This window comes from Zonotrichia albicollis, chromosome 4 (assembly GCF_047830755.1).
Source record: "Zonotrichia albicollis isolate bZonAlb1 chromosome 4, bZonAlb1.hap1, whole genome shotgun sequence".
NCBI lineage: Eukaryota > Metazoa > Chordata > Aves > Passeriformes > Passerellidae > Zonotrichia > Zonotrichia albicollis.
The window spans coordinates 22,009,688-22,035,364 of record NC_133822.1 but is presented as its reverse complement, the minus strand read 5'-3'; the positions used below and the strand labels follow the sequence as shown (position 1 = coordinate 22,035,364).

The 25,677-nt window shown below is 41.4% G+C and overlaps 1 protein-coding gene across 3 annotated transcripts in view; it reads right to left on the bottom strand.

Moving 5' to 3' along the window:
- FGD4 (FYVE, RhoGEF and PH domain containing 4) overlaps nucleotides 1–25,435 on the bottom strand; it is a 69,943-nt gene extending 44,508 nt beyond the window's left edge. Inside the window, exon 1 of one of the 3 annotated variants that reach the window (XM_005482752.4) lies at nucleotides 25,041–25,435. Coding sequence is in view for 1 of the 3 variants with exons in the window: in XM_014264098.3 (XP_014119573.2) it covers nucleotides 12,476–12,491 (16 nt within the window). In the remaining 2 variants the exon portion in view is untranslated. Of the gene's footprint in view, nucleotides 1–9,543; nucleotides 9,693–12,475; nucleotides 12,759–25,040 lie in introns of those variants that run through there. The other 2 variants (XM_014264098.3, XM_014264099.3) reach the window with 2 other exon arrangements.
- Nucleotides 25,436–25,677: the final 242 nt, after the last annotated feature.

Here is a 25,677-nt window from a genome sequence, read left to right as displayed (position 1 = left end):
GGACACTGAGGTAGCCTTGCACCCAGAGGCTGCCTCTCCCAACAGAGATTCCTGCAGAGGTCCACGGTGAGATAACAATCCGTGCTACCAAAGCCCCAGGTGACAATGCATGCACAACACCCACAGCAGCAGCACAGCATCTTCCCCTCTTCTGGTTCATCCCAGTAGCAAGGGATCTCCCAGAACATAAAGGTGGCCGTTCCAGAGTGATGAGGATAATCTACAGAAGCAAGGTCTCAGATGCCTGCAATCTCAGGCAGAGATTCCTTGAGTCTGCTTCCTTTGGTGTCATCCCCATCCCCAAAAACTTGTGTTGTACTAGAGCAGTGACAGCTCTGTCCCACAGCATTCCTCAAAGCCCAAAAAGGTACTTCAAGTGCCATATCTGTCTCTCCTGGGGTTGGGAGTTCTGAAAGTGCTTAGAAAGACCAAGCTGATGGTACAGGGAGTTGGACCAGCAAGTTTTCCTTGTCTCCACCTAAGAGCTGACAGGCTGGATTTCCCTCTCCTACAGAATTCCATACAAATACTGCTACAAATGAAGCAGCTTGCACTCTAAATGGGCAATTCTAAATTCAGAAACAAATTCAGGAGTAACTCCTGTGGGATCAGTAGGTTGTACAAATTGGGTAGGCAATTGCACACAATTTAAAAATCTATATTCAGATCAGTTATAAATTTGCAGTGAGGGTCAAAGTGTGAAGGCTTAGACTTTACTGAAAACTAATTGGTTTGCAGATTTATCAGCCAACATGTTGCAAAATCCAGAGCTCCAAGTGCAGCTCAGTAAGGGGCACTGCTGTGTCAACTGCTCAGGCCAAGGCTAAAAATCTCCATCAAAATACTATCTTATTTATTATAAGGATTTCCTAAGAAAATGAGGTTCTGCAGTGGCCAGAATGGGAACTTGCTTTGCACGCACATCTTTATCAAGGCATTCACACCTGTTGAAGGTTATCACTCACAATCACATAACGCCCAGTCAAATAGAGCTGCTGCTGAAAACAGAGTTGCTCTGTGGTCAGCCACGGTCCCCCCTCCCTGTCACCTTCTGCTCCAGCTTCTGCTTCTGGCTACTCCTTCCCCTGGCCAGCACCAGCCCTTGTTGCACTGCACTGTGAGATGAGCAGCAGAAGTGGGGCAGGTGGCAGCTGGAGTGCATTTTGGGTGGGTTTGGCCTCACTCAGCAGCCCCAGCACTGCTCCTTGCACAGGGAACAGCTGGAATATGGCTGGAAAGGGACAGGACAGCTCCTCCCAGCAGCAGCAGCCCTTCCTTAGACCTGCCTGATAAGATCATTTCAGCACAACCCCAGTTCCTCAGCAGCTGTTCAGACTTTCATTCTGCTTGGTTTACACATGCACACACACAGCCTTAATACAAAGTCCAGCAAAAACAGCAACAGCTGAAAAAAAAACCTTTAATGCAAAAATAGCAGGTGGCCTTAAGAACCAATTTTGTTGTCAGCATCACATGATCCCCACTAGATTGGCAAATATTAGTTGCATTCAGTGTGCAAAAGCCATTTGGTAAAGCTCATCCACTGTAAAACAGAATGGTACCACAAGCAAGAGAAAAGAGTGCTTCTCTAGAATGGGATTTTTGCAGCTGCTTACAGGAAACAAAAGCTACAAGAAGTGCTCTGATTCAAGATGTGCTCTGTCTTCACACCAACAACCCAGCACATGGGGCTGTGGGAAAGAGAGCGACTTCAAACTTGTGATTGTTGTACGAGCCATTAAACAAATCCTCCTTCCTCTCATGCTTGCTTGAGATGGACATGCTGCAGACATTTAAACCATATTTCAAACTAGAGATTTTGTTAATTGTGTCACATCCTTGAGCCATGTAAAGCTGGAATGGTAAAAGATAACAAATCTAGCCACAGCATATTTCTATGCAAAACTGAATATTCTCTGGGCAAAGCACATCCTTTAACACCCATGGAAATCTGAGCCCTGGTTTCTAGGCAATGATGATGAACAATATATGAACAATAGCACCTTCTAGGTGATGCAGACAATGAAATTGTGGCAGAAACACAAACTCATAGTGAAAATTCCTGTATCTAGCGTATTGTATTCAAGTGTATTGTAATATAACAATACATTTTGTCACAACAAAAGCCCAAAACATGCAATATTCAGCCCAAATACTTGCTCCACAATGAGGAGCATGCATTTCAGTAGGGCTGCTCAATTCTTGAGGCTTAAGTAAGCAGTGACACAGTTTGCCTTTTTAAAATACAGTTGTTGCCCTGTAAAATCCCATTAGATATGCAAAAATGCAGACATGCTGCAAAAACCTGCACTGGGCTGAAGTAGAACTCCATCATGATTAATTCTGACCTGATTAAAGAAACACTTGTGCACTTCTGCTACTCCTACAAATAATAAAAACTGAGAAATTTTACCTCAAGTCAGAAATGCCATGCACAACCAAATACTACCAGCCACTTGCTGTGTTGGCTGGTACATGATTAAACCCTCCCTCTTTTAATCAGGAATAATTAAATACACTGAAGAGGAGAGAAAGGTGGGGAAAGATTTAAGAAGTGTAAGGGAGAAAGAGGTAATAATAGCTAATAGAAAAGAGAAATAAACAGTGCAAATTTGATAAGCACTTAATTACTTTGCTTATCATCTGCAAGGAAATGAGAAGCTAGAATGCTTGCAAACATGCGTGCATCTGCAAGTAAGTTTCAAGCTAGGTGATGCATTATATTTTTTTTTCAGGGCATTTTAATTAGAAATAACTTGGATCCATGAACATTTAGACAAACAGCCAGCCAGCTTGAAGTGCCAGTAAGATTAAAAAATGGCCTATTTATATTCAGGAAGGTTACACTAATGTCTTAGCATTTGATGGGTCCTCCATCAGCAGTTCCATAAGCCAATCTCAACACCATTAACTCTTCTGTTGCATGTATTTTCATTCCCACTTTCAAGCACATAGTGCTTCTCTTCTGCTGCAGCACTGTCTAATTTTTACTGCCACTGTGGTCCCACTCTTGTTCATGCATTCTGAATGAAAGAAATGCAGTGGTTCTGGATGTAAAAACAAAATCAACGGGGGAAGTATTAATCTCTTATGACAAGAGGGAAAATTAAAGGATAAAAATTACTTCTCTTAAATTATATAGTTATGCATTCCCCACGTGTTAAGTGCCAAGAGTACCTACCCCAGTGGCTGTGGCTGTTCTACTGCTGGATCTTTTCATTGATGTAACATCAATGCAAAGCCTCACCCAAGTCAGCCTTGGACAGAAATGGGTGTTTGGCAAATAGACCCTGCCAAGACACTGGCTCAGGCACAGCAACCAAACCAGACATTCTCCTGAGCAGCTCAGAGGAGTGCTAAGTGACACTGGCACTAGCAGAGACTGCTCCAACCCACCCACCTACTCACCAAACACTACAGGAGCTGGCAAGGGCAGAGCAAGAGTGAGCAGCAGCTCCCTGGTCACCAACAAGAAGGCACAAAGCAGCTTCTCACTCACAGCACCTCATGTTGAGGCCGAGCCAGACATCCAGTGCACGAGGTCACAGATTCTGCACACACTTGTGTCCAAACCTGCCCTCAAACCCAAGCCTCAAGTAACCTGCTACTTCCCCTTCACAGATTTATCCTTTCTGTGAGGGGAGCTGACATGCTCCTGAGAGGTTTATACTGCTGAAGCATACCCAATGTCAGTAACAACTGGACTAAGCTCAAATTACCTGAGAATTAGAAGTGTGAAGGAGGAGGATAGGAAGTCTGAAAGTCAACATTTCTCTCATGAAAAAAAAAAAATTTCTTCCTTCTGCCAATTCCTATTAAAAGCTATCATTCTGAGTTAATGACACAGCTGTGCTTTGATACATCCTCACCTCTCCCACTGCAGTGGTGATAGAATTGTGAATGTTTTCAGCTTCAGAATAGTGCAGAAACTCCACACTGATATTCTGTTCTGTGCAGATGAACTATAAAAGGTTAAACATCAGGCCAGCCTTTACTGTGGTGAGCCATCACTGAAATATTGTAAATAGCTGACAACCAAACACTTCAAAAAGAGAAAAAAATAGCTTTTCCTGAAGTCAGGAGGTCTGTCTCACCAAATAAATTAGTTTTCTTCCTGCAAGAAAGTGCTGGCCAGAAAAATAAATAGCAAATAACAGACGGTTTAGAATTATCTTTGAAAAATGGAATCTTGGCAAAGTATAGGGGGCAGATCAGGTTCTTTTAAAGGATTAGTTCAGATACCTATGCTGACAAAACGCAAAAACTTAGAGTTTTTTTCTTGCAGAGCTATTCCCCAGACACAGGCAAAAATATTCTAAGTTCAACAGAAGAAGGCAGACCATTTTCTGGGAGTAAAAAAGATTTAAACCATATAAAACCATAAAACCATATAAAACTATTATTTCTCACTGCATACAGACATTAATAGAACTACCAAACCAATATTACCTGCCTCTCATAGCATTTTCTGGATGGAGTAAATAAATATACTCTGGATGGAGTAAATAAGTAAGTAAATGAACTTCAAGTGACTATGGTACATATAAATTGTAGATTGCAAAAAGTATATAAATATTTCTGCTCTTTCAGTTTAATGACCTCTGTGAATGCACTCATGTGATAGTGAAGTTAAACAGGAAACCTTACTGAATTTCAAACTGTCAGACCAAATACTTGCTATATGATACTTGCCAAGAACCAGAAAATATTTGACTTCTTGGTAGATGTGGTACCTTACTTAGTAACAGAGAGCAAAGGTTTCCAGACTGTGGTATGCACAACAGTGTGTGAACCACTGGCAACAAATACACAGAGCAGCAACACAGAAGGAAAAGTGAAAGAAACTTCAGCAAGTTTAACTATGGACAACACCCAAATTATTTTAAAAGGAGAAACAACTTCTGAAATAGTTTCATTTTTAATAAACTGAAGAGGGTTATGCAGAGCATCAGTGACAGAACCCAACATCAAATTTTCCCATATCTGCTTGGTCTAAGATGATTGGTTTGATTTGCAGGTATTTAGGAGACTTGCTCATTCCATGCCTCTTTTCCCATGTTTTGCCAAGCATTAACAGTTGTTTTGGTTGGAAGAAATCATGCATCTTTCTGATGGTAACTTTCATTTCTAGACTGAAATAGAACTTTTAGTAATTTCTACCAAAAAGATGGAGTTGCTATGGATGACACCACTTTTAAGTAGAATAAATATTTAAAGTAACAAATTCAAGATTATAAAGCCCAAGCTTTAAGACGAAGTACCAAAATATTATCTAAATCAGATTTATCAGTAATCCCCTGATCTCAGTCTCAGCATACGGTGAATCACACAAAGCAAGGAAGTGAATGGTGAATTCACAGTCACTACAAATGTCCTGCCAATGCTGGCTACAGGAGGCAGACTCAGTGTGCTTTACTCTGTTGTCCTGTCTGGCTGCAATCTTTGTTCTTTTGGCTCTGATAATCATTTCCTTGCAGGCCAACCTGCTCATCTGCTGGGAGTCTTATTAAAATGAGTCAACAATTAATGGGATTATCTTTCAACATTTGTTTCAATTTCGGATTAGCACAATAATATGACATGCACTGCTGATGCTGTTCCAATAAAACAAAACTACAGAACTTCAAATGATTGTAGTTTGAAAGTAGAAGTTTATGACTGAGATCCTCTGCCAAACCAGACCATTTCTTCACAGAGGTTTTTATTATTCACCTACACTTGTACTCACTGTGACGATGATTTTGCTGATGGTGGAATACTTCATCGGCTATTTAATGAATAATGGGGGTTTCTTAAGTACACAGAGAAAATAAATGTTCAAACCACATGTCCAGAAACACATGACTGAAGGAAGAGCTCCGAGTGCAAGGAGTTCTGTTCAGAGGAATAAATTACTCCTCTTCCACATACTTAGTTCCTGTATTACAATATGTTTCCTCAAAGCCTTGTTTTCACTTTAGCCTCTGAACAAGTATTACCAAGCACAAAGTCTAGAGAGAAAATATGCAATAGTATTCTTTTACTTGTAGAGACTTTTAATGGCTTGTGTTTCATGAAACAATGTCAAAATCTTTCAGCAGATTTGGACAATATTTTTCTTTGCTATTATTACAACCACAAGACCTACAAGTGAATACAGCTCCTGACCCCACAGCCATGTACCATGAACTTCACGTAGCTAAGAACCACAGGATCCAAAGCCACAAAACAAGACAGAAAATGGTTACAATGAGAAGCATCAGCTCCATCACTCCAGGAACAGGCAGGGCAAGTTGACCCTGTAGCCCAAGACAGCAGCCCTGCTGTTACTGTCTCATTTCTGCACCAGGGAAATTCAGGCAATTCCTCCCTCCTTGCCAGCACTGCCTATTGCCAGTGCCATAACTCATGATGGCAACTTTCAGCTCAAGAGCTGCTTCTCACATGACAGCATTTCACAAAGTTTCAGCAATGTCCTGACTACATCTGCCAACCTCTTCCCCCATCGTGGTAATGGGAGCACATTAATGGGGTGAGTTCTGTGTCTGGGGGGCACTTCCTTCCTTATCCCATGCTCTCTTTACAGCTTCCTTCATGTTTGATGAGGAAGGGCTTGAGCAAGTTTTGTGTGGCTTTCTGGAGTTCCTACTGCATTAACAGTCACTGATTATGAAGCCTACCATAAGAAAAGATTGACAGGATACGCCTCCTCCGCATTTTCCCAGAATTATTTTTTCGTTTTAGTTTTCTCCACAGAGCTGCATGAGGTGACCCATGTCTCCTCAACTATTATTTTATGCAACAATGAAAATTTTCACGAAGTTTTTGTCACCAGCATATTCTGCACAGATGGCAATCATCACTTACTAAGTGCCCCAAGCTCCTATTTACTAAACAAGACACCCCATTTGTAAAAACAGATTTACTGATCACAGAAGAATCACTTGTCTGGGCAAGGGTTGTTGCACTGAACCTGGTGGTTTTTTCACTTTATTGTTGAGTTTTAGGATGATTTATTTTCTTCTTTCTTTTATTATACATCTTCTTTCTTTTATTATACATCAGATAAACAGTATGACACCATGTTGGGCAGCCCAATTTAACTTCATATTAAGGAAGGCACCTGCAATACTGGGGTCAGCTGAAGGGAAAATGCATCTGACTATCTCATTCAAATCACTGGAATAATTCAAGAGGATTCATTAGCATATACTTACCAGGCAAGTGCAGGGATTACTCAGACAATGACAGAAAGATCTCCCCTTCCATAATTCATAAGCCATTATAAAATATCAGTGTGCTTAGAGAAATTTGAGTTAACTACAAATTTCATAATTTTGCACAGTATTCATTGCTTCTGAACTTCTCTAACAAGTCACTGACTCTTCAATCTTGTTCTCTGCCCAGTTATCTGAGAAGTTATTTCATCTCAACTCAGAGCTATTTTGGAAACTATCCATATGCTTTGAGACATGAAATCAGCGATTTCTGTAGATAAAAGTACTAAAAGAAAACATTTTTAGAAACAGGATGCTAAACAAGCCAAAGCAAAAAGCCCCCACAGACCCAAAGGGGAAAAAAATAAAGTATCTAATTACAGATGATTGTAACTGATGTATTATTGCAGAAGATCTGGGCAGAAGTTGTAAAACACAGGCACACTGAAGTAATTTAAAGAAATAAATACATAACATAGTACATCCAAAATGCAGAACAGCCAAAGATGCAGAAAGAAGTCAATCACTCAACACAAGTCAATAAAATTATCACTGATAGATGGAAAGTGTTTGCCTGATCCAGCTGCTGAGCAGTCCGTGTGTGCTGCCAGCCTGTGACAGCCCAGGGCTCACCCAGCAGCCAGCTGTCACGGACACAAGTCCTTCCACCCACTCCCCTCCCTCCCTCCTGCTGGCTGCCCGCTCCCACCCCGCTGTGTGCACCAGGGCTGGCACCCATCTAGCCTCAGGATGTGGTCTGGGAAAGTTGAGCCATCAGAAATGCAACCCTGCCCAAAAAATAAAGCAGCCAGTTCCACGCTTTCGTTCACCTTAGATGCACTGGAGCTTGGGCAAAGATGCAAATTTATTGATAGGGAAAGGAATACAAGATTGTCTTTCCAGAAGCAAGTAGCCACTAGGTAATACTGATTTTATTGGATCATATCTCAGTGTGGCTGGAGAAAACAGTAGGGACAGAAATGGAAAAAAAATAATAAAAACAAACATTATCTAAATGGTTTGAAATATGCTCTAATTATAGAAGAGGCAGCAGGGTATTAACTGCACAATAGCACTACAAGAGGCTACCAGGCACTGCTTCCTGTTACATGAAAGGTTACAAGAGAACGCAAACCCGTGAACTTTATGATGAAGGGGAAGGTGGGGATGCAGAGAAGCCCTGGGGCCCAGCAGGGCAGCACCACGGCCGCCCCATGGCCGCTGCCTTCCTCCCCAAGCCCGGCTGCCCAGGAGCTCCAGCTGCCCTGCCAAGTCATTAACAACCAGCAGCTCCCAAACAAGCAGCTCCCAGGCAATGCTCGCTGCACCAAAACAGAAATATAAAGAACCCCAAGCTGGACACTTCACAAGAATTCAAGTGCTTCCTGCTTTTGACCTGGTTGAGGGGAAAAAAGTGAAGAATAGCTACAAAAAGCCTCGTTTAAGTGCATTTACAGCCTTCCTGTGCAATCATTCAAGGAAGGACCTTCCTTGTCCAGTCTCTTTAAAGCCTAGCACAATTATGTCAGCTTTTACATCACCTCCTTTCCGTGAGGAACAAGAAACCAATCACCATTTCACAGTAACCCACTGGCTCATGATCATCCTTATGTAAGGAAGCCAAATACAAGTTGCCTGGAATCCAAGTGGAGAAAAAAATCCCTTAGCCCTTAATTGCCAGAAATGACCTCTCTTTGTACAGAATTCACTCCAGGTGAACAGACCTGCACGTGAATGCATTTGCCCCTTGAACAATATACAGATTGAAACAGCTTTACACTTCATGCTCTGAACAGCTGAGAGATTAAAATTGAAAAGTATTCTATTGCTTAGTTCTCTCTCCTCTCTTTTCTAGACCTACATTTAAAATCTCAAATGTTAAAAAAATAAGAAAAACAACAACTGTATGATGAATTTTGAATGTAATTTTTTAAAACTTATAAAAAGCTAGATAATTCAAACATCTTGTTTCTATGCAAAGTTGAAAATTTATCATACTGTTCCAAAAAGCTTAATATTCCTATGAGTATTTATCTTTGAGTGTGCAAATGGATAGAAAACACTATTAAAAAAAAATAAAGTATTATAATGTAAAAAATACATTAAGGCCAACTAGACTCCAAGAAGAGAAATAACTTTGAAATGGCTCAAGTTTTGTCCAAAACACCTCGAGGATGTGCAACCATTCAAAACGCAAATGTTCGAAGGCCCCAGGACAGACCAAAAACAAGCCGTTCCCACTCAAACTGCATCTAGCCCAGAGTGAGCAGCCCCCATCAAGATGAGAAGTTCCACCTTTTCCATCCCTCCACATCCCTGGAATTCCCACTGCTCCCTTCTTACCCACCCCAGGGCTGGCTGGGTTTCTCTCCAGGTCGGGGTAAGCGCGCACAGCTCCCGGGCGAGTGGACGCGGCTTTTACACCAGAGCTTTGTACAGTGGGAACGAGCTGGGCTGGCTCTGGGCGAGCCCAAGAGCTGCAGGAAGGGACCTGGCAGCCTCCTGGCAGCAGCTGCCCACTGGATCACTGAGCTGCTCTCAGATCTGCAGCCCAACAGAATGTTGCTGACTCCTATGTAATATTTAGTGCTCTCCGTAGAGCCTCAGCGCATGGCATCAGTAGAAAGAGCATTGTAATAGTCACTAAAAAAAGTGGATGGCTTGCATGATGGGGAATAAAGTTTTCCAAAACACAGAGCAAATAAACTCTACGAAATTACTTGTAAAAATAACATTTGTTTAAGGTTAAGCATTTAACTTTTCTAATACAAGGTTTGGCAATGCTCCAATCCCTCTCCACCTCACATGACGTAAACCAGCTGTTGCCTCCCTTTCTTTTTGTTTCCTTTTTTATAGTGGCAGGTCATGACTGCACGGGTTTTTTCACTGGCAATCAAGAGTAACCATAATGCATTAAGTATCTTAGGGAAATGTAAAGGAAGGATTGTTTTTCCTGACCACCTGTCCTTCTCAAGGTCAAGCATTGCCTGTCAAACTGTAAGAAGTACATGGGCATTAAAGTTCCAAACTCTTAACACTGAAGAAACTTAGTCCTTTGTTTTATAATTATTATAAACCCAGGGCAGAAAGGGAGTGATAGAGGACAATTGCATAAATATTATGAATTTTTAGTAGACTCAACAAATACTCTGGGTTTACAAGCATTGGTGTAAACTAACAGACATTTTCTGTTTATACCCACATATCACGAAAAAGACTAAGATAAGGCTCCATGCTGCAGGCACAAAGAAAAGCATAATGGTGGCAGTAATGAAAACACTGGAGTCCCTGTTGACTTCTGAGTCATGGTATCAGTGACCCTTTGAAAAGCCATGGCTTGAAATCAGTTTTTTCCCTTATAGTGAATGCTATCACTAAAAGAATATAAATCTATAAAGTTCAAGTCTTCAAAAACACCAACACTCCAGCAAAGGTACATTTTCCATATATGTTGTGGTCTTTAGTGCTCGGAAAAACTGCTTTGCTCAGGTACCTTCAGACACTCAACTGCCCAAACTGCCCATGGTGATAGCAATGAATGGACTGATATGTGAATTTGTATTTCCTGCAGGTACTGTCCCTCCTTTTGCCCTGTCACCCAATCCAGCAGTCAGCACTGGAAGGATTTCTTTGTATTTCAAACTGGAGGCAGCCAACGCTTCAGCAACAGACTCACTGCTTCTTTGACACTGTTTGGGGGGATCCAGGGATATCTGTCCACTTGATTTAAAACCCACACGGACTGGAATTATTTGCTGTCAGCCTTTCTCTGTGCACTATCTGTATCCACAGTTCTCCTACACCTGATAGTATAATTTATGTCACCTTAAAGCTTGTAAAATTTATTTGTGCATCACAAAATCGCAAAAAAACCCCAAATGTCACAGCTTCACCACTCTATTTGACCTTCAGACTGCCACTGTTACATGTAAGAATTCTGTAGGCCTAGGCCTTTGCAGACTGAAAGCAAGCCAAAGGGAAAGAGGAAATAGTGGTTATAACACATTATCCTTCCTGAAAGATCCGTAAGGGTTCCTGTCACATTTAAAGGAAAAGGATACACAGTAGAGAACAGCTCTTAAGAGACAGACCAGGGAAAGATCAGAAAGTTTCCTAGATCCACATGTAAATTCTTCTCTGGATACAACAAAATGGTATTTAAGGAGTGGGAGCAAAGATGTGATTTCCATCCTTTTAGTTGATTATTAAATGCTAGAGGGGAAAGGGCAGTTTCAAACTTGCTCATAAAAGATAAGGAGCAAATACAATTTTTTAAAACAAGTGTTCTTTGTACCCCTCTAAAAAAGCACATGCCCTCAAGTACTGAAATCAGGAGAAATCGGTAGAACTATTTGCATACATCTACTCTGAGTTTCTCTAGAAAATCTCCAACTCACTCTGCTGGTAACTTCCTTCCCTCTCTTTAGCCTCAGAGGGCTTTCCAGAGAGGGAGACTGGCATGCTAAACCCAAACCTTCCACAGATCAGCTTCACCCATCTCTCTGTGAAAAACCTAATTCAGAATATTTGCTGTTTTACATTAAGTGTTAGGGTTGGGTATGCCTTTTGACTGAACTTACCCAAGGCTGAATTTTCCTCAGAACTGAAAAATGCAGTCAGAAGTAAAGCAGTATTTTTAGTAGTATTCTTTAAAACTTATTTACAAGCATACAATGGAAAAAATCCAAACCTTTCACTGGATGGTGCAAAAAAATGTGAGTTTCTTTTAAAATTCTGGAAGCAAATTGTGTACATTAAGTGTAGCATAAGCATTAGTTAAATGGACTATTGCAACATTATAGGTGCAAAGCTAGCTATAAGTCATGAGCATACACCTACTTCCTAAAACAAGGATATAAATCTCGGAGATAATGCTTTCTTATAGATATGTCCTCTAGAAACCTTACAGCTATGAACACAGCTCAGTGAATCTGGCAAATGAACCAGGAACTGAAACCACTCACAAACATCAAAAAACGGACTGGCTTTTAAGAAAGTCCTGAGCTGTTGAAAGCAGCAGCAAAACAAGCCCAGAGCAGCAGGGTTATTGTGTGGCAGATGTATCAGGCAGTCAGTTCAGGAGACTTCAAGCTCATTTACTGCAAATAGGAGGAAAAATCCACCAGAGCATTCCAGCTGTATTGCATCACAAGGCAGCTGATGTTCACCGGTTTATTTGCCTCAGAGTATAAAGTTTAACTCTTGGTGTCTCTGGACACAAACACACCCCAAGCCTTGAAGAGACTAAAGCTTGCCAGAAGCATCCCAGTCAGCCTTACCTGGTTCAGAAGACATTGTCTGCAAACGTAATCCAGTACCACTGCACGAGGAGCTGCTTTTGCAATGGCAATGACCCCACCAGAGGCTCACACTGATCCCATTGACAAGCCCTACAAGTTGCCAGGAAGGAGTTGTCCCCAGATGCTCAGTTTGTGCTCACAGTTCACATGCTGGGGCTCAGCCACACGATGCTCCTCCTCTCGGAGGGCCAGCCTGTGCTGAGGGGAGAGGCGTAAGCAAACCAGTCTGCTCAGAGAAAAGAGTGAAGTCTGTTCACGAGGAAAGGGGAAAAACAAAGAAATCTGCTTATGTAACGTACAAACTGCTGGAGAGAGGAGGAGGAGAAGGAGGGACTGCTGTAAGTTGTTTTGTCTAATACCTCAGCCACTATGAAAGTTTTGTTACTATTCATTGTGCTGCTGTTTGAAATTAAAACAGCATCAAGGTTAAAGGACAAGTTAGTACATTTTTCTGTTTGGTGCTTTGTTCTCCCTTTTTAATGCATGGTGCTCATGTCAAATCATCCTCTGCATTTCCTAATCTCTCTTTAAATTTACGCCAAGAATTAAGTATATAGGATACACAGGATAGCAGAGCACTGACCAAAAGAATCGACATTAAAGAATTGTTATGAAAACATTAGTTTATTTTGCATTGATTAAAAATTATTAGAATAATTTAAAATCTATTTTTAAATGACATAAACTACGTATCGTGCTCCAGGGCACAATACAAAGATATTAGAGTGAATTATTAACTGAAGAAATACAAAGTTTCAAAAAGCAAAAGGATTAACTGGAAAGGGAAGTTACCCCGAGTAACTTTCTTTTATTGTTCAGCGCTCCCACACCATGTGATCCCCAGCTGGCACACATTCATCTCAGCAGGAGAAAAACCGTGGGATTTAAATCCAGCCCTGCCAATTCTGATAATATGAATCAGAATACAGCAGCCAGCTGAGATCATTTTCAACCTCTGCACTGGCCCAAACCACAGCTCCCTGCAGCCCCTTGCATCTCCAGCCTCTCACCATCCCCACGCTCACAGCACTGCAGAGCCGCTCAGAGGGGTGAGCACCAAGGGTTACAGGGAACACACTTGCAAAACAAACCCTGAGAACATGTTTGTCACTGAGGGGACAGCCCTCTGGGCAGCTAATTGTTTCCTTTCTATTACAGATGTTGTACGGCAGAGGGATATTGCCAAAACCAGCAAAAAAACAACTTTCCTCCAGTCATTTCAACATTTTAGTGCCTTCTTCGTCTTGAGATGAGCAGATGCAGGCTCCACACATATGGATTTGAAACCTAAATGGAACACATTTTTAGCACCTTGGCCAGGATTTACCAGTTTTCTTTCTGTTTTGAGTATTTAAACTGCTGAGCTAGGAAGTTGCATTTCCTCATCCCTGATATTTCTTGAAAGTAACCCCAGGCTCCTTAAAGACACATACACATTTTATTCACCTGGGTCATCAATGCACCATTAAAATGAAAAATAGAATTAGCTGAGTTTCATAATCAGACCAAGAAGACTCCAGTGCATAAGTTATATTTGTATTTTGAAAGTTCACCTGCAGGAGTTCAAACTTGCCCCTGTTGCTTGGGCTTGCATATTAAGTGCCTTTATAACAGAACACCTTATTGCTTCAGGAAAGCCTTTGTTGAGAAGGCAAATTTTCTGCTCAGTTTCCCACATTAGGAATAAACCACTTTCCCCAGGAGTCTGGGCTGTCCATCTGGTGGTGAATGAGGGCTTTGCCAGCCTTTCTTCAGCCAGGTCTGCCCTCCCCAGCCCAGGAAAACCACTGACAATGCCTGTCATACAAATACCTGATTTTAAATTCAGATTGAACCAGCAATATATGTTTCAATATTGACACAAACAATATAGTAGGTTAGAAAACTACAAGACAAATGGCTACAAAAAACTTAGGAAGCAATTATTTTAGATAAGCAGCTACATAAATTGTTACCACTGCGAGAAGAGAAGAGAAGAGAAGAGAAGAGAAGAGAAGAGAAGAGAAGAGAAGAGAAGAGAAGAGAAGAGAAGAGAAGAGAAGAGAAGAGAAGAGATCACACAAGGAAAAGCAGGAGCCAGACAAGGAGAGTCACTGCAGCTCTGCTACCACTCAGAAAGAAGGAATTTTGCACACATGAAGCAAACTGGGGATCTTATTTCACTTCCAGAAGTAGCAACATTTGAACAAGTATAAAGAAGTCACCAGTGCCCATCTTTGAAATACATATTTAACTCCTCCTTTAAAAACAAAAGAAAAGAGTAATATATTAATTGTTCCATATCTATTTGATTAGCCAGCAGATAAGGGGATTTGGAAGAGATTAAACTGCTAGAGGAGAATATCTCATTAACCTATTACCCTGGTTTCACAAGTGTTCTATGCCCAGCTTTGCTTTCTCTAAAAGCAGAAACATGGAAATTGCACAACGCAAGTATAAGCTGCAAACTCATCAAGAGGTGCAGCTATGTCTTCCCCATCACCACAACGTGCCTATGAACTTTAAAGAAAAGTTAATTTAAAAATAAGGTTAGTTTTTAAAATTTTCTCTAAAAGGCAGATAGAGACACAGAGAACAACTAGTTAAATAAAACATTCTCATTAATGTGTCACAAAAGCCATACTACTAAGATAAGAAGTCGCCATCATTTAGTATAATCAGATTAACTACACAGACTAAACACAGTATGCCCTTTAGTCCTTGCACAGCAGACTAGTTCTATGAAACTATGTTACCCCAAATCAAAATTATTGGTTCATATATGACTGCTTCACTCCAATAATTGAAAGTTTTCACAAACACCTCACAATAAATAGAAGGCACTTACTTTTTTTCCACCTCCAAGCACTTGGAATACAAACAAAGGAACGCCAGCTTTTGTCAGTACTTTCCCCATTTTGCAGACAAGGGGACTCAAACTGTGTACACAACTCATTTGAATATTCTTAGTGTGATGAAGCTGAGCAGGAAGTCACATGAGCACTGTTAGGAAACCTGGAAAGCTGAGCTAAGTATTAAAGAGCTACGTGAGCAGTGTGTCACTGTGACACACAACCCCAAAACCAAAGTGACTCATGTGACAGTGCATCCCAGTCCAGCCCCCAGTGTGCCTGGCTTCTGCTTGTCTTTTCCTTCCTGCAGACTCACTTCAGGCACAAAGCGCTTGGAAAGGTTTGCTGTGGGTCATGCATCAGAATGTGATGCACAGTTTGTGTAAGCCACTGATGGAGAGGGATTTTGTCCCAGCCAAAGGATTAGTAACCTACCTGCACCCTGACACAGAATTCAAAAGGAGAACTCCTGGATTTCAGTATGGAAACACGTCCCAACTTTCTTTTTCCATGTGAGAGGTCTACAGACATCTCAGTGAGCCCAGGAGAGGAAGGTCCCTTTCACAGGCTCCCAGAGAGCAGCTGTGGCTGACTCACACTGATCTCCCCTTTCTCTTCTCCATTACACCCCAGAACTTGAAAATCACAGGACTTGGAGCACAGGCAGAAATAAAAGTATGGTTTTTTCCTCATCCCCAAGGAGTTCCTGAGATGCTGTTAAAAGCCATGAGCTGGGCAGTATTCTGCAGAGGGGTTGGACTTGTGTCCCAGCTATTCTTAGGGAAATGGGATCAGCTGCAGGACACCACACAGCCGTGTCCCAAAGTGACTCTCACTGCTGTCAGACCTTCCACATGCTCTCCTTTTCATCACTCATGCCATAGCCTAAAATCAGTAACAACTGATTTTGGGCAGAAGCCTGGATGGCTTAAACAAATATATTAAAAAAAAAACCCAAAGCACACAACTTATTTAAAACTGCTATCTTGTTAAAGTGCATCCTTCAAGCTTTGCCCAGTGGCATGTAAGGAAGAAAGAAACAGCCACATCACAACTCAGGGCTTGCAGGCATATACTAAATAAAAGGATAGGGGGAAATGTTATATTACGGAAGTGAGCTCCAGAGATTAGTGATCACCAGAAAAACAAGGAGGTGAAGTCCACACAGAAGTGGGCTGGGCAAGGAGGATGTCTAGAAATGAGTATTCAGGACTGCTGCAACAAGGAAAAGCAATAATATCTTTAAAAATAAGGGCAGCTAACTCTGAACAAGGTGAGAAATACTAAGAAACACCGGATTTGCAGCCCAACAGAAACACATTTGTTGAAAAAAACATTTTCCCCTCCAAATTTTGAAAATCAGGAACATCTATCACTCTCCTCCCCAGCTCTCATGGCTCACATGCAAGGAGATTGTGACTTCATTATACTGCAAGAAAAGCAATCTCAAGGTAGAAGTGATGAACAATTACCATGCCATAATTAGAAAGTCAATAACAGTATTTTTCCATCCTTTTTTTCTTTCCTTCCAGCTCAGCTGTATTATGTATCCCAAAGGGAGAGCCTGTGGTAGTGCTCAAATAACACACAACAGAAATTCTTAGAGGAAAAGAACTTTTTGTCCTTTTTGTTTGCACAGCATTTGTCACTGTAGCATCTTGTCTGCAATTTAGTCCAAGAGTAATACAAGCAACTACAAAACACTCCAAACAAATAATGAAATGGTTGCAATTCAATGAAATCAGAGAACTGTATCAAAGATCACTGAGTGCCCCCTATTCTATTAGAGTTTACAAAAGGACCTATGGTAACTCTGTGTTTTACACTAACCATATAAAGCTGGATTTCTGTAGCTTAAAGTACCTTCCATACTTGAAAAACAACAACAACAAAAAAACCTAAAATCCAGGAATCTGTGGGTTTTTTGTCAATTAATCTTATTTAGTAAAGATCAGCAATTGTTAAAGGATTTCTGGTATTAGACATGAAAAGTGGTCAAAGGGTAGGTCTCCATCAACTGGGTGGGATTTGCCAACTCTTCTGTTAAAAAAGTAGTTTAACAGATTTTATTCTAAAAGCTTCTTTCTACATATACAAACAACAAATATATATCCTGCAAATTCATGTCGTGATTTAGGGAAGCAGACTCATTTTCCAGTTAATGCAGCTTTTGCTCATACACAAACACACAAAGCACATGTGCATCCCACAAAAAAATGCCATGACCCCATCCAGGAAGACCACCACACAGAACTGTCACTGGATTCAGCAGCACAGTGAAAGACTGAATTCCTAACTTTAAAATTACCCCCTCCACATTAAAAATCCAAACAACAGAAAAATAAGCAGATCAGATTTCAGGTACTGTGATTTCACTTCCATATAAAAATCAAATCAGGGCAGTGCTAGGTACTAAAAATAAAGTACAAATTATTCTTGGTTTGAGTTAATAAAACCTGCATGGAGGGTTCCCAACAAACAGCAGAGTAGAATGCATTAATACTCTTCTGGGCTAGATAAGAGTACATAAAATATGACTGGGGAAAAAAAGTGATTGAAAAATCACTCAAATATTCTTTATCTGACAAGAAGCAGTAGGAAATGTTTGGGTAATCCACTGCAGAAGGCAACAAACACACAAGATGTCCCATGGCTTACAGCATCAGTTTATGGATCACCCATGTCATTTGTGCAACTGTGCAGATGTGAAAGCCATTTCCACCATGAATTTGTTTAGTCTTTCCCTGAATCCCATTTACATTTCTTAAACAGAATATGTGACATTGCAGGCATTTTTAAGCTATTTCACCTTAGCTCTGACTCCATGCTTTCTGAGGAAGAGAAACTTGAAAACACAAGATATTTTCCCTTTCCCCTTCCTCCATCCTCCCTGTCACACTACAAAAAGTATCAGATGAGCTTCTCCAGAACACATCAGTTCCTAAAAATCACAGAAGCATAGAATGATTTGGATGGAGAGCATTCAGTCCAGCCCTCCTGCATGGACAAGGACATCTTTCACCAGACCAGGACAAAAAAATGTCACCATCTGTTCACAATTCTTTCCTTTAGCCTCAAATACACCTACAGCTGTAGTCTCCTTACTTTGTCCTGTTAGGGGCAATATAATCTAGTATTTACAGGACAGTCAGCAAATTGGACCCTTCTTTGCAGGGTTTTTTCTGCCCTGCCATTAATACATAGAGCTGATTTTTTTTCCAGTCTACCCAGCCTTGTTGAATTCACAAGGAATTCAACAAACCAATTTGATTCCAAAAGGAGAAGTAAAAATACAGACAGTGGTGACAAATAAGAGAATGTAGAAGTGTATTTCAGCTTTTGGAGCAGTAAGGGTCAAAGATCAGAGAGAGCTGTGACTGTTTTTATATAGTGAAGTTGTGCTGATGGTTAAACATAGCCTTTGAGACCACATCCTCACTAATGAAACTGTAATTTCCTTTAAATTATTGCCATCCACACACCAGATCTCATCAGCCAGACAGTAATGACTTTTCATCATTTATTTCAACACAAAAGCAATCAATAAGCATTCCCCCCCAGTTCCTTTACTGCTATCTCTGGACTCTAAAAAACAGGAATTAGAAAAGATGCCAGCTATAAAACAGACAGAGCCAGGTTTCATTGCTGTCTTTCTTATGGAAGGAAATTCTAAACCACCATCTGATTTTGTGATAAACAGGATTAAAGCAATGCAAAGAAAATGTTAATCCATTAAAACATGATGAACAGACTGGAGTATCAAAGAGCAGTAAGTAGATCACATTGGATTGAGAGGCTTTTCCCTTTCATCATGCCTATGTCCTGGGCATTGTTTTGCACTGAAAATGTTTAGTTTATCAGATTGAGGGAATATCACACTTCTGCTCATACAAGCTGAGGACACTCCATGGAAGACACACATACACAAAAAAACCAACTCAGCTGCCAGCTGAAGTTTTGGTCCTGTGTTAAGCAGCAACTAACAAAGCATTCTACAGTTTTCAGAATTTTTCAACAGCGGGAAAATTTTGGAATATTTGGAATATTTCAGGCAAACCAGAGAAACACCAGGAATAAGACCAGTAAAATCAGTGACAAACTTGGAAATTTTAATTTAGAAAGACTGTATTTTAAAATCAATCAAATCAGCTTTATAAACACATACACACACAAATGTTCAGTCTCTTACGACATAACCAGGCTACAGCTTGCAGAGCAAGTGGGCAAAATACAGTATTCCAAACAAAAACTTTAAAATGAGCATTCCCCCAAAATAACAGGGTGCTAGCAGAGAACAGAGGGGTGCAGCATTGCTGACTTCACTGAGGGCAAACAGTGTTCACACTGTATTTCACATATTGGATTTAACTGTTGTGTTTCAGTTCTCAGGCAAGGCTCTAATTCCATCACTGAGCCTTTGAATATATTTTGACTTACAGCAGCTATCTTTGAGAGTGTTTGTAGCAGCTTCCACAGCTGAAGCTGAGTTACACACAGAAATCTTGACAAGCCAAGGGACTAAAACACTTGCCAGCTACATTCTAGTGGGTGGCCAAGTCATAACAGCAACATAAGGCTCCAAGCAATGGCGTGAACAAGAGAAGAGCTACTGAAGAGAACAGACATCAAAATTAGTCTTGGAAACTGCCGTGACACATAGAGCTGCCAGAGAACTATTTCAGCTGCAGAGAAAAGTGGCACAGGATCTTTAAAGAAAGGCAACAGGTAATCTTACATAACCTGTGAAGCCTTTCGATGTTTTACAGAGCTGAACAATACTCAGCCACACTGAACAACTAAAATGAGCATAAATTATTTCTTCTCTGTCTCAATCTCAATGTTACAAGCATGGTATGGGAAGCCAAAAAACTATTTTGAATCACAAAAAGTCTTGCCATTCTTTCACTCATCTTTCTGAGCATCAGTGACCTCCTTAGGAACGGAGGAGAATAAAAAAATAAAATAAATATTGGCTGGTGTATAAAATAGGACAGCAGCGTAGGAGAACGCAAAGGATGCTGATACTGAGGAGGAGATAAGATGAAGAAAAATTCCAGGTGAGAAGTTCAGGCCCTGCCCTGCAGGAATGACTCATTAAAGAATCAAGCTGTTCTTTTAAGTATTATTACAATCTCTTGAGTTAATTTTCCCTCCACTACCCAAACAGCAGCTGTGTTCAACACCTCTCCAGGAAATACACCACACCACCCATGGCACCACTTTATGGCTTCAAAAGAAATCCCTTGGCTGTAGAAAAGTCTGCAATTCAGGTTTTCTGCAGCCTCAATCTTCAGGTCATGAGCCTTTGCTGAAAAGGTTTGCAGAAATCTTTGTTTCAATCTTAGCTAAAAATTTTTAAAATGTACTTAGAACTACAAACCACACCAACATCTAATTGAGCAGGTGAACACGGATTTTGTTTTGGTTTTTGGTAAGAGTTGCTACAAGTAGAAGTGGAACAGACAAGTCACAACACTGTTTAATAGCAGGGTTAGCTGCACCTACACTCTTCCCATGAAGGTAAAGTGCTTCTGTGGTAGTGAGAAAACCACAATAAAAAAGTACAATCTTAAGAAGGCACAAGCCAGAAAATGTCTACAGTTAGGCAAGAAGAACTACACAAAAACTTGCCATGAAGGTTCCTCCAAAGATCAGCAGCTGGAAAAGCACTTCTACTTGAAAAAGCACTTCTGCTAGCCATCTGTCAGGACTAGAGGGCTATTCTCCCCTCAGTGCAAAATCTGGCTGCCCTGGGTTACCATTCATCTGAGGCACTGAAGACTGGCTTGAGCCCAGAAAGCATCATCCTGAGAGCAGAATTCATGTCTCAGTGCCTCCTCGAGTTTGCTGCTGACAGGGACCTCGTGGCACTGGCAATGAGTTCAACCTTTCTTGTTCATTTCTGAAGCATGGTGTAACACTGACTTTTAGCAGAGTTTAAAGTTCTCTTTAAAGTTTGTTTCCCATGGCCATAAGAGTCTGTGATTTGCAGTATGCCAGAAGAAAAGCCTGCTGATGATCTAAATGGCAGGTAAGTTATAAGGCTACCTGTGACTGAGGGTGGCAGAGGGGAAATCCTACACAAAAACCCCTCAGTGACCAAATGGCTCCTTCTAGTCCTGAGCTCCACATTCCCAAATGTACTCAAGGACTTACTTTGCTGAGATATTCATCAAAAAGTAAACAATTCCCATGGCTCTTATAAGTCCAAGTAGTATTTTTATACTTAAAATGAACAGCTAATTATATAGTAAGAGGAACTGGATGAACTGGGGGGGAAAAAAAATTCCACTTCAAGATATTCTGTTGCTGGCACTCATTTCTTCCCATCCTATTCTTCTTCCAACTTTGAATAACAATTACTTGGGAGGAATATTTTCTGAAACTCTTTGCAGAACACCTCTGAGTCTTCAGGTTCTTCAATTAGACACCTTAACGAGGTGGAAGCACAAGGAAGGACAGAAGTGCTTCTCTACTAAATGCAAGCCCCTCTGGAAAAGACTAAAAAATCCTACCACAATTCACAAAAATAATTCATCTGTCACTCTCCCATTTAATTAGTCACCATCTCACTGCAGATGTTTAGGATGGTGGTCAGCTTTAGAATAAATTCAATCAATCTGATGTTTTCTAAAATCTGGTACAGTGCTTTCCAGCATCGTGGGAAAAAGAAGTGTTAATGCCTGAATTTTGACCCCACCCAGAGAAAGCATAAAAAGCAGCAGCAATTTTACATGACTAAGGCCCAGCAAACAGACCAACAGCAGCAGTGCCTGTGTCAGCAGGTTTACCCTCCCACATCCAGAGGCTGGAGAACTCCATTATTCCATGGAACTTGCAAAGAGAACAGTTTGTAAACAGGCACCAGGACTTTCCAAAACAGCTGGCCCTTCAGAGGGAGCAGCAGGCTTTAACCTTGAAACAACCATGCTGCTGTAAGGAGACAGTCAGGAGCCTGAGCTTTTCTGGGTTTTTGTTTTAATGTCCACTATACACGAGTAAACGGCAAAAACAAAGTGCATTGAAAATGAAGCAGTGTTTAAAACCTCCACCAAGCAGCAGCCCGAAAACAATGTATAAATAAACCCAAGTCATGTCAAGCAGCATTCCACAGTCATGTGTCAAGGGAAAAGCAGAAAGACTTGTCTGTTTGAAGCAAACAATTGTGATCGTTTATGCACAAGCCACTTTCCTATATATTGACTCAGGATTTTACCATTTAATGACAAGTTTCCTGAAAGCTTAGTGAGTGAGTGAGCAGACACTATAAACAAGATTATTATGAGCTCATTATATACTAGGTTGCATTTCTAGACACTATTTAGTTTGAGTGCTCATTCAAAATGCCCTTTTATTGTGAGATGATGTACCTAAGTTTAGCTTACCCACTTAAAATCACGGCAACCAAATCACTGCTCAGTATGACCCATTGTCTCTGCTGGCCCCCAGAGCCTGCATTTTAGACTAAATCTCCTTCCAGAGATCATGTAGCAGATTACATTGACAATCATTTATTTGCATTAAGCATAAACATCAGAGCCACTTGTAATAACCTACCTAAGACTAAAAACAGAAAAAAAAGCCCTTAAATAAAAACATCATTACTTTCCACCAGACATTTAACAGTTCCTCTCTTACATGGAAATGGGATGTCTACTATGAAAGGCCAGATGCTCAAATGGATTAAACAGTGTCTAGCCTTTAAATCCTGCATCCACAAATCAACACTGACCTAGTGACCTAAAGTAAAATTTAATAATAAAAAAAAAATCCAACAGATGCATATAGACCAATCAAGACAGAAATTTAAAAAAAAAATTGTTTGCCTAAGACTATTTGGATATTTGCATGCTGCTCATGAGAATATAAGAGCTGGAGAGGACAGAATGTGCAGTCTGCTATTTATCCTTGACACAGGTTTAGCAGAGGCAGTGGGAAAACAGGCTCAGCCCCAGTTAGCAATCAGGAGAAATCACCTCTGGAAAGGGTACCCAAGCCATTCCCTTCCTGCCCTCAGGATGCTGCTGTCTCTGAAGGCTTGCCAGCGAGACAGTGATTCACAGGCAGTGACAGTGAATCCTGTGGGCTGCCTTCCTCGAAACAGAGCAGGGAAGAGAAACACATCCCACAGCAGCATGACCTTGGGAGGGCTGCCCTTCACTCCAGGCAGGTCCAGGAGAGCACCTGAAGGGTGAAAGTCTGATCTGCTGCCAAGCACAAAAGCCAACCTGCCCCCTTCCTCCTGACAATGCAATTACACACTCGGCACTTGCACGTGTGAACAAGTCCACTGCAGCCCATTAAGAGCAAGTTTTGCATAAATTATCAACTTCAAAGGCAATGCAATATTTAAATTCTGGGGAAGGAAAGGAATTTTTAAAAAGGGGATTTTTTTAAATTACAAGTTGATACAGCTTTTATTAAGGGTGCTCACACAATTCCACCAACATGAGAGTGTAACGTGATGTCTGAAAGGCACATATACCAGCCTCCCACAAGCACAAGCAAAGCTCATTCACCACAAACAGTTAAAGTACTCAAAGAAATGAAAACCCTCTCAACCTCCCACACACACTTTTGTTGGGCACCAAGACTTGAAAAGCATCTTGTAGGTTAAAAATTTATCTTAGTCAAATATGTTGCAATCGTGACTTATTAACTCTATCACTAACTTTCCATCCAGACTCCAATGCCCCGATATTTTCAGTGCTTAAAAGCAGAGGACAGAGAGGTTGAATGAGCACTGACACAGTTTTAATTAACAGCCTCTAGTAGTGTTCTCCCCTGCACCAAATAAAAATGGCAGTTCTGGCAAGAGGGATGCAGTATAAGACCTTTATTTGAAAAGGGAAAGCCCATATGTGACTAAAACCATCTGCTGAAGCAACATTTTGCAGTTTTGGGGGGCAAAATTTTCACGTCCCTCATTTAAGCTAGCAATTTGAGTTGCAGTAAAATGTTCACCATATTAGGGAAAAAATTAATACTCCTAGCTCCTGCAACACAGCAAAAAAAGTATTTTATAGGACAAAAAAACCTTACAAGGATATACCTTTAATTTTATTTTCCCCTTCATATTAAATCCAGCCATCAAAACAGTCACAATATTTGCTGAGAATCCCAAAAACTCATGCCAAGTCCTTCTACAACTAAGCTGTATAAGAGAAATAGCCCAAAATGTTTGGTCAGTTGGCGAGTTAGAAAGAGGGAGAGAGGGTGGGAACGAGGAGTGGAAAGCCTGCTCCTGCATTCTGCCTCCCTCACGCTGCTTCCTTGGGCAAACTGCATAAAACACCCTCAACATCCATTGTATCACCAGCTCTGCTCCAACATTTCCCCGTCGTCTCACCCTTGGTGCCAGTAGGAGAACCAAACACGTATCTTATCCAAAAAGAAATCACTCAGACAAAAAGCAAGCAGCGTGAAAAGACACGTAAATCAAACAGCTCTGGCAGCAAACAGCATTTCATAAAGAGGAGAGGTATGGATTGCTCCATTTGTGTCAGTTCGGCCAGTTATTGTTCTGACTTACTACTTTAACTACCCCAGATTAAACTGCTTGAACTGCAGCAGACAAACGAAGATCCTTAAAACACAATCCCTCCACACCCTCCTAACAATAAGCATTATTTCCGTGGCGCTCCCATCCTCAAACCTTAAAGCCGCTCCATCAATTAAAAATTACCTACACCCAAAATGAATTTAGCACCAACCTTGCAAAAAGCTCGCTCCTCTCGGCTAGAAACCATGAACAGTTTTTGGTAAAAATCCTTTTATGCTCTCCTCCAGCTAGCTAATTCCAGCCTTCCATTAACGCACTCCATTGCAGATAATTGCCGGCAGCACACGCTCCCCTGCTTTTGCTGGTTCCCAACGCAGCGAGGATAATCACATTCCAGCAGGGAGCGAACAGATGGCAGCCTCCATGGTAACCAGCCCTCCCCAGCCAGTGCCGGAGCCGGGAGACTCCCGGGGAGCGGGGCAACAAGCGCTCTTTGTGCTCCAGCCTCGCTAAGCCCGAGCGCAGCAGAGCGGGCTCCGCGGCTCACTGGGCATGCCTGGCAGGTGCCCTGCCTCCGCAGGCGGCACCGCACCTCGGCAACACACACAGTGCCGGCTCTCACCTTGGCACTGCCCGCCCTGCCGTGTGCAGGGGTTGAAACGCCCGCTGAGACGGAGGTGATGCTGAGCGGGAGCTCTATTTGCTGTTAAAACGGGGAGCTGGCAGGCACGCACCTGAACAGCAGCTGCCAGCAGCTTTCACCTTGGCACTGCCCTCCCTGCAGTGTGTACCCTCTGAGACAGAGGTGATGCTGAGCGGGACCTCTATCTGCTGTTAAAACGGGGAGC